Source organism: Oryzias latipes, chromosome 22 (assembly GCF_002234675.1).
Source record: "Oryzias latipes chromosome 22, ASM223467v1".
NCBI classification, from domain to species: Eukaryota; Metazoa; Chordata; class Actinopteri; order Beloniformes; family Adrianichthyidae; genus Oryzias; species Oryzias latipes.
In genome coordinates this window covers 28,201,906-28,211,509 of record NC_019880.2, presented here as the reverse complement: position 1 = coordinate 28,211,509, position 9,604 = coordinate 28,201,906, and the positions used below count along the sequence as shown (strand labels likewise).

Below are 9,604 nucleotides of genomic sequence, written 5' to 3'. Positions count from 1 at the left end.
AAGGCTCAAATGTGAAACCCACCCATACTGAAAAACGTTTTTATTCCAGCGGTTAAAACCGGAAGTACACGGCAGCAACTCTTATTTTGGAAGCTGGGCGTCTGAACAGGAAGTTGTCTGTTTTGTACTGCATCCCTGGAGATGACAGGTTCTAAATCCGCTGTTTTTTTCTAGACATTTCCTCCATGAACAAGGTGAATGAAGTTCTGAAGGACAGGTAACGTAGTTATTTTTCTTTCGATAATGCAGAGATATTAGATAGTTTCTTCTCATTTTGAACATTTAACGAAGCCAGCATGTTTAAGTTTAACACAGTGTTTGTACCAGAGCAGAGAATACTAAAATTTGAAGCTAACTCGATGCACTTTTGGAACATTTTTCCGCATTAAACTTAAATTTGTGGGCTTATAGTTTAAGATTTAGACGAGGCATTATTCGTGGCGTCTGTTAGAATGTGTTTTAGGATGTGGCTAATCCTAGGTCAACTGTAGAGATGCTAAGTATTGTTGACACCCCCAGCTAACGTGCTAGTGACAACTCCTTCATGTTAGTTTTAAACTCTGCAAGGGAACTTTTCTGCTACAATTAAGAAACCAGAAACATTATCTGTCTTATGGTGAAAGTTGGTGTAAATGTTGAGCCATTTTAAGGTATTATTATTATTATTATTATTAATATTATGGGGGGGGGGGATCTTAACGTATGTGTACACAATCTTAACGTATGTGTACTCACCCCTCCCTGCCTTGGAATTATGAAGCTTTAATAAGCATTTCAAACATGAAGCTTTTCTAAATAACTTACACATTGACCGTAAAAGATTCCTAGAAAGGATCCCAAATAAGGCAGTCAGTTAGAAATAAATGAATGCTGGAACTCCTTAATGGAATGAGAGGCTTTTTTTCTGCGGAAAATCGTTTTTTTTCTGTGTTGAACTTATTAAGGCATGTCTGAACTGGTGATACATGCTAATGGGTTTTACCTACAGAATGTTTTATTAACAGGACTTTTGTATTTTTTCTTCAAATGAAGTTTCACACTTTTATTTTCTATTCTTGTATACAAAGGACCGACACAGAGCAAGGGGAAATTTGATTTGACATTTTAAATTAAAACAACACTCAGTGTAATATTAAAAATAATTCAAATTCAAACTTTTTGGAGACAATTGGAATGACTTAGAAGCAAACTGTAGCCACATAAATGTGTAACAAAATAAAAGATCTTCTTCTTTTAAAATTTTAAAATGGAATAAAAACTTTATTTATTTGAGTGAATTTCCTTAGATCTTGTTAAAGGTGAAGCTCAAGTACAACAAAATCATTGAAATTCTTCTAAATCAAAACAAAAAACATTTTGTTTGACCTCACCTTGACATGATTAAAATTCCAAACTATATTTTATTTACGAAATGAAAGTAAAAAAATCAGTCTAATCCTACAAAATGAGAACATTTGAACAGGATGATACAGTTTTACTGATGAAGTTAAGAAGAGGTTGTGTGAGGATCCAGGGCTGTCATCCTGAAATCACAAGCTTAGGACAACCCGACAAAAACAATACACACACATTAGAAAATACAAAGTGGGGATTAGAATGGCATGTGCCCTGAGCATCATGGGAAGTCTGTCAACAGCTACGGCCAATAACACTGTAGATGTGCAGGACTAAGAAAACATATGTGACTCCCTTGGAGTGCTGGCTGGTGTTTTTACCGTCCGTCAGCTCCGTCCCATGTTTCTGATCACTCGGTGGGACTGGAATGCTCTCATGGTGATTCAAAACACCAAAGATGATAAAGGAGACTGTGACAGTGAGTGTTGGTGCATTAGGAAGGAGCACAGTGAAGTTAGTCTCCCCTAGTTTAATTCACTGGGAGTTTTGAGAAAACCAGATTTGTAAAATGTTTTCTTCTGTTTGCTCAGTGACATCTACTGAGAAGTTCAATCTCTGATGGATTTAGACCCACTTGTGCTCTCAGAATAGATCTCTTAATATTCCCAGGCTCTGGCCCTGAGGGGGAGATGACAAAGGAGGAAGTTTCAGAGCCGCCTCAGGGGGAGGCTGTCCTGGGCTGCTTCTCAAGACTTTCTTCCCACCAGCAGACAGTCATCCACCAGGTGGCCTCTGCCCCGATGCCCAGTGACTGTGGTGAGGAAACTACACACTCATTTGCTCAGTCATTACAGACAGTGGCGCTCTTTTAATAGACTCTGCTCACAAAGGAAAACAATGTCAGAGGATTGGATTCACTTTGGTTCTGTGCTCTGAAATGGAACTTTATGAAATTCAAGTCAGAAAATATATAAAAATGTTGGATTAATATTTATTCTGGAGACATAGAATAGGGAAACTCAAATCCTAAAGCCTTAGTCACGTCCACCTGCATAGAGGTTGACCCGCACAGGTGAGCGCTTTTGGATTGTGCGGGCCCCTGGAAGGTCTTTGACAGTACGCACTGCAACTGAAGCGACATTTGCACTGGGCTCTAAAACATGCATTCAAGCAACCACTACCAAGGAAACGTCTACGTAAACGTGTGTAAATAGGTGTTTCAAGCATCTGCTTTCAAAACTCTTCCATTCACGTTTTGCTATGCAAGTTTTTAAGTCCATTTCTGGGATACAAAACCCATGGCCATTGAAAGTTCATCCAATTACAATTACTAGACAACAGAAACCGTCATTACTACCTTACTCACATTTTGCTACAGTAAAACCAGTGACTAATCCTAAAACTGTGTGTAAACATTTGGCTCTGACATTATCTCTTGGTTAAATGAAACTCAACGGATACACTGATGAATGTTTGCTAATGCAGATTTGGAGATTGGTCAAAGTAAGGTGAAGAGAGTGTAAATATGGACATAGACGAATAAGGAAGGTCATTTGGCAACTGGAGATATTCAAATTATTTCCAATTTATTAAAAACAATATTACGGCGGGGGATGAGGGAGTACCCAGGTGCAGGGAGGAGGAGGCAGGACGTTCCAGGCAAAGCTAACAATAATACCACTGCAGCAGGCAGGCAAACTACAAGAATCAGGGGACAGCAAAACTATGGACCAGCACAGGAGGAAGGGAAAGACAGGACTTAAATACATACAGAACAGACGAGACACAGGGGGAAACAATGATGGCAGATGGGATGGCGAACCTTCCAAAATAAAACAGGAAATGAACTCAAGACATGACGGAACAAAAAAAGAAGCAAAACACAAAAGCAAAGAAACTAAAACCATAACAAAGGCAAAAATATTACAGTTAAGTGCAATTATTGTCTTGAAGATGAACTGCTTCCCACTGCCCTAGTGTCAATGAGCAACCTGTCTATACACGACATTGGCTATGACATTCAATTATTTATATATATATATATATATATATATATATATATATATATATATATATATATATATATATATATATATATATATATATATATATCATATATGATTATAACCTAATTGCCCTTAGTGTTTATTTTGAGTGTATCTAGTTTGTGCTAGCTTTAATCTCTTGAGAATGTGTATGTGAGTGGAAAAAAATGAGTAGTGACTTACTTTTTAAATTGGGAAAAAAGTAAAGTAATTTAATTACTATTTTATCGAGTTAATAAATTAAAGTAATCAATTACTCTTTAAAAGTAATTTATCCACCACTGATTCTTGTTTGCTTGTTTTTTTGTGCACATGTTTAAATTACACTTGATTATCTTGCAAGAAATACAAGAAATCTGGGAAAGTTCACCTGCACTGTTCAGTCCCCAGGTATTTATCTCTGACAGAGTCACACTGGTTGAAGTTTCGGCTAAAGATGTGCTGGATCCATTTTAGATCAGTGAATCTGATCGAATTGGATCATTCAAAATGAACCAATATTGACTATTAATCATATCAGCGACCACAAATTATGATATGAATTACTAGTATATTAAAATGAATCTTTATACCCCTAATGCAGATAAATGCAATTGAGAATAGATCTTCACTGTAAATAAAATTGTAGACGGGGCTTTGTGGAAACATTATTAAATCTGACTATTGTACTAAAGAACTCGATAAAAGCAGGAAATGCACATCCTTTCCTCGTTTTCCTCTTTTCCTCAACTAATTTTAGCTTGTAAATCTTCATCCTCACTTGCAATCTTCTTCTTGAACAATCTTCCTCTGCAATGTTCTTTTTTTAATAACTTTTTCAAACATAAATTCATTTCTTTGCTGCATGTTTTACTTCTACACTAAGATTAGGTTTTCTATTGAAATATCAATCACAAAAGTGTTCAGAAAACTGTGGGAATCATTTATTGTTTTTCTTGTCCCGTTTTAAACTAACTAACCTTTCATTTGCTCAGGAAAATGCCTACTTGATTGTGAATGAATTGCGTGTCCCGGCACAACAAATCAAATGTATCCTGGCCTTTAACAGACCCATGCTCAGTGTGTTTTTTTAGGGAAGCGAGAGAATTGATGTGAGAGGAGAGATGGACGTGATGATGATTTAAAAACACTTTACTTGCATAATCGTGGTTAAAAATAACACTTTGGACCAGAAAAGTCATACGGAAACAGTTTTAAACGACACTGTTTTTAAGACCAAGATATATAAATGTAAGACCTTTTTGGATGCTTTTTAAGGTCTTATTTCCAAATGTTCAAATTCAAGGCTAATAATAATAATAATAATAATAATAATAATAATAATTGCTACTTTATTTATCCCACAATGGGAACATTCTTCTCCGCATTTTGACCCATCCCCTGGGGGGGGGGGGGGGGGGGGTGAGCTGCAGACTAGCCGCGCTCAGAGGGCGACAGCTGGCTGGGGAGAGCGGGAGTCAATCCGCCAAACCTTCGGTTGTTGGACGACCTGCTCTACCGCCTGAGCCAAACTGCTGCCCAGACTTTTTAAGGCCCCTCTCTCTCTGACCAAGAGGCTTGCCTCCCGGGAGCCGGCATAGTGATCGCGATCACTCCAGCCCAATGGGCCCTGTAACAGACTGTCTAGGGTGTACTCGCCTTCGCCCGACAGTAGCCGGGGCGGGCTCCAGAGACCCCCAAAAGGCAAACAGTGGGTTATGAGAATGGATGGACTGTGAGAACATTCGGATAGATCCACCATATTGGATGTGTATTCTACCCACTGTCACTAAAAGGGTCACGTGCCCAAAGTTGAGTCCCTGATTGGTTGATTGCCCTGATTGCCAGAGTTCAGATCTTTAACTGGCCCGCCATGGCACGCCCCGCCGCTCAAATCGCGCTGATGCCAGAACAATTCCTTTTTTCTTTTTGTAATGAAAAATCGTCCAGTCTCCATAAAATTGAAGCTTTTCTGTAAAACCTCCGTGGCCACCGCACAGCATGTAAAAATGCAACTGCCTCCTGTCGATTACAAACGTTTCTGCGGGAACATCAGACCAATTTGCTAAAAAACTTTCACTTAAGTGGCTGCGCTATGGCATTTTGGAATATGTGACTGTTGTCTTGTGCTACGGTCACATATACAACTGCCACTGCGTGATGGGAAGGCATCAGCAGAATCTTCAAGATTAGCCCGAATTGTTGACGTAGCCCAGGGGTTTGTAAGAAGCAGCACACATTATTATTTTCCAGAAGATTCTCTGTTCAAAGACGGTGGGTGAATGAACGTCTTCAAAGTTCAGGAATAAACTGGGAAATTAAAGATATTTTAGTTATACCGGCAGTTATGTCACTTTATTCTTAAGGAAGAGGAAAATTATCAAGAAAGTGTAAAGCTGTGTTTACAACAAACGGTATTTGCGTGTCAGGGGTGTTGAGTAATAATGTTAAGTCAATGCAGGGTCCATGGGGCTGCAGCCATCGTGCTCACAACACTGGTACCTGGGATGCTGCCTGGTAGGCAGACAGACAGCCGCTGCGGCATTCAGGAGGCAGCCTGCTCGGGCCTCCTGAACTTTAGGATATTTTATTTATTTGCATCAAGACAGTAATTAAAAGATAATCTATTTTTATTTTCACCGTCTTGGGCTACTGCGGGAAAGCTTGTCTTTAAATGGGTCATCGAGACAGGGAAACGCTGCAGAAGCCGGCTGTCAATCAGATGCAACTCCCGCAGCAGGAATGAAGTTTGCGCACTGGAAAAGTCCCTGAATGATCTCACGAACCCAGACATGATTACCAATGCTTTTGTGGAACTTTTTAGAATAAATAAATCCGATCTTTAAACATCTTTTGTGTCTTCCATGCATTGTAAATAGAAGACACCGCTCCATGTAGCAATCAGGTTAAAAACATCTGGCAGTATCTATCCCACTAGGGTGTCAAGTTTATGAACACATTTTTTGATAAGCGTGCAAATGTGACGCACGTCGAAAGTCCAACTTGAATTTGACGCACGATTTGCTGTGGTGCTATCAAGGCTGTGATGAGTTTTGACCTACATCATAAACTTCAACTCGAGTTAAGACACTTCAGGTAAACAAAACTCTGCAGGCATTTCCCCACTACAGTGTTCTCTTGCTATATCACGGTTCACCTTGTTTTTTTGTTGTTGTTTTTTTTACAGGGCCTGAATCTTGTCTGGATGTATACATTGTCAATCAATCTCCTCCTCCTCAATCTCCTCCGTTAAAAGCAGCGTGAAAAAATCCACCATCACCAACGGGTTTGCAAAAGCTGGTCAGCTGCGTGACGGAGAGAACAGCGCATGCTCAGGAGTGAATTTACCTCTGAGTCATAGTGACTCGGCTGGCTGCACGTAAATATGTGGGAATAACATCAGCCTTTATTTTGTCGGGACACGACTGGAAACACAAATCGACGTGATCATTTTTACGGTTTTTAAGGACTGAGCAGAATTTTGCATTGAAAAGCTCACAGCCTCTGTGTGAGCTGGAGACATGTTCTCCTGCTGCTCATCACATAGAGCTGCGGGGTCGATGGCAGTCTGATGGCTCCCCCACGTTACAACGCATCCGCCCCTCATCTGCAAATCGTACAGCATTAAGTCCGATTGCTCTGCACAGACACGATTTGCTCCTCCCTGGAGCCGCCCTGGCCAGAGGTGTCGGAGATGGGAAGGGGAGCGCGCGGGGTGAGCCAGGAGCGCAGAGGCGACCGCGGCGCAACAGTGTTTGTTGTGGAAGGAAACTTCTGACGCACGTGCCGCGCTGAGGCGCGCTTTTCAGTCGCCGCTGCTTTATTTTACTGGTGTGTTTTTTTTAACCAGCCCTGTTACTCCCATAACGCTGCCGCGACACAAGCAGAAGGAGAGCTTTTCCCGTTCACCCCTCCATGCACTGCTGATACTTGCTCATTCTTAAACACGTACAACAATGTGGCGAGGCCCCGCCTTTAGCCCCTAAGACTCATGGGAAATGGGGGATCGCGGATGTAAATTTCCTCATCATAACTGAGGGATGTAATGTTGATTATATGGTTACTGTTTGTAATTTTATGTATGATACCTAGATTGTCAATAAGTAAAAAAAACTAAAAATAAATAAATAAATAAAAAAACCATAACTGAGGAACTTGTGAACAGAATAGAGTTCCATGCTTTTTAGCAGGTGTGGGTATATTCAAAGTGCATGAGCCCAAGGCAAGGCTGACTCCTCCCACAGTGTGGTTTTAAACCTCACTCAGTTTGGGAGTCAGGACGTGATTGGTCAGGTTTACTATGTTGCCTAATGCGTGCGGCTTTTACTCCAACGCGGCTTGTGTATGATTAAAAGCAGTTAAACACGTGAAAATGGGTGGGTGCGCTTTGTAGTCCGGAATTTACGGTAATAGCTGTTCATTTCTCCATAGAAGTCTATGGGGTTTTGGCTTTTTAGGACCATTGGGTACTTCCTAATTGGAACGGGAGTAGGGAAGGGTTGTTCAGTCCCATTCTTATTTTACTGTCATTGAGGGTAACTGATCCTTACATGAAATCTAAGCAAAATGAAAGGTTTGATTAGAGTTTATATGTTTACATATCTGTCATTTCTGTGTCTCCCATCACTGCCAGAGTTCTCCTTCTTCAATCCCAGCGAGCCACAATGCAAAGAGATTCTCCAGGATTCAAACACCACCATACCAGAGCTGTTTGCTGTCCTCAGGCAGTGGGTTCCCCAGGTTCAGAAAAACATCCACCTTATTGGCAGTGAGGTGATTATATAATATTTTAAACTCTTTGCCCCCCCCCCCCCCCCAATGTGATTTACTAAGTATTTTAATTGTTAATTCCGTTTCTAATAGTCTCCCATTGCATGTTTATTTTCCACATGGTCTTTATTCAGATCTTAATTCAAGCCCAGCCACTTGTCATTCATTAAATATTTGTGGATTAAATTTTTGTGACATTCGAGATCTCCTTTTGACTTGCTACATGTCTGGTCTTTGCACAGATCTTGAAGAGGGGCTGTGGAGTAAATGATCGAGATGGCCTGACAGATATGAGTCTTCTGCACTACTGTTGCAAGGCTGGGGCTCCAGGCATTGGTTAGTGCTGACTGTTGACCGAATCCGAATTCTTCCCCTGTCCCTTCTGCTTCTCCCTACCCCTACATTTAGCCCTCCAAGCGGAGAGATATAGAATAATAGTGTCCATTCGAATGTTACTAACTCTTGATGACATCATCAATAGTTGCTGGTCATCTACATTAGTGCGGAGCTGCCAGTGCTCTGAAAATACATAACATCAGTTTTATGACTTTAAAAAGTCATGCTAAAACAAAAAGTCATTACCGTAATTTCCGGACTACAAGCCGCTACTTTTTTCCTGCGCTTACAGCCCTGCGGCTTATTCAGTGACGCGGCTAATTTATGGATTTAATTAGCGGCCGCCATGTACGTACTTTCGAACTCAGTAAATAGTTTGAATTCTTTATCTAACACCAAGCACAAGGCATTTATATTCAACACACCTCTAAGCAGCCAAACAGCATGGACTTGACTTCAGGTCTTAGACACTTCAGTCATGGTTCAACAAAATGAAACACGCATGCCCGGCCGCATCCCAGAATCCTTTGGTGCCATTAGACCCAACGTGCACCAGATCGCCGTTACAATATGATGAAGCTTTCAAGTTAAAAGCAATCGTTAAAAGCAGCGTAAAAAAGTCCACCGTCACCAACGGGTTTGGAAAAGCCGGTTTGCTGCGTGACGGAGAGAACAGCGCATGGAGTGAATTTACACTCCATTTACGGTTTCTAAGGAAACCGTAAAAGCGGAATTTTGCTTTGAAAAACTCACAGCCTCCGTGTGAGCTGGAGACATCTTCTCCTGCTGATTGAGCTGCGGGGCCGATGGCAGTCTGAAGGCTCCCACACGTAACAACGCATCCGCCCCTCATACACAAAACGTACAGTATTAAGTCAGATTGCTTTGCACAGAAACGATTTGCTCCGTTCACCGGCGCAACGGGGACGAAGTGCTCCTCCTTGAAGCCGCCCTGGCCAGAGGTGTCGGAGTAGATAGGAAGGGGAGACAAGGAGCGCGCGGGGCGGGAGCGGAGCGCAGAGGCGTCCGCGGAGTGCAGAGGCTTCTGAATTCTGACGCACGCGCCGCACTGAGGCGCGCGTATCACGCTGAGGCGCGCGCTTTTCAGTCGCCGCTGCTGTATTTTACCGGTGTGTTTT

The 9,604-nt window shown here is 41.5% G+C and overlaps 1 protein-coding gene across 2 annotated transcripts in view; it reads left to right on the top strand.

The window, feature by feature from the left end:
- Nucleotides 1–101: 101 nt before the first annotated feature.
- Nucleotides 102–9,604, top strand: part of clip4 (CAP-Gly domain containing linker protein family member 4) — a 55,610-nt gene continuing 46,107 nt past the window's right edge. The window contains exons 1-4 of one of the 2 annotated variants that reach the window (XM_023951820.1): nucleotides 102–217; nucleotides 2,005–2,151; nucleotides 7,993–8,132; nucleotides 8,372–8,465. In XM_023951820.1, the coding sequence (XP_023807588.1) occupies nucleotides 2,025–2,151; nucleotides 7,993–8,132; nucleotides 8,372–8,465 (361 nt within the window). In that variant the 5' untranslated portion in view covers nucleotides 102–217; nucleotides 2,005–2,024. The remainder of the gene's footprint in view (nucleotides 218–2,004; nucleotides 2,152–7,992; nucleotides 8,133–8,371; nucleotides 8,466–9,604) is intronic. The other variant, XM_023951821.1, reaches the window with a different exon arrangement.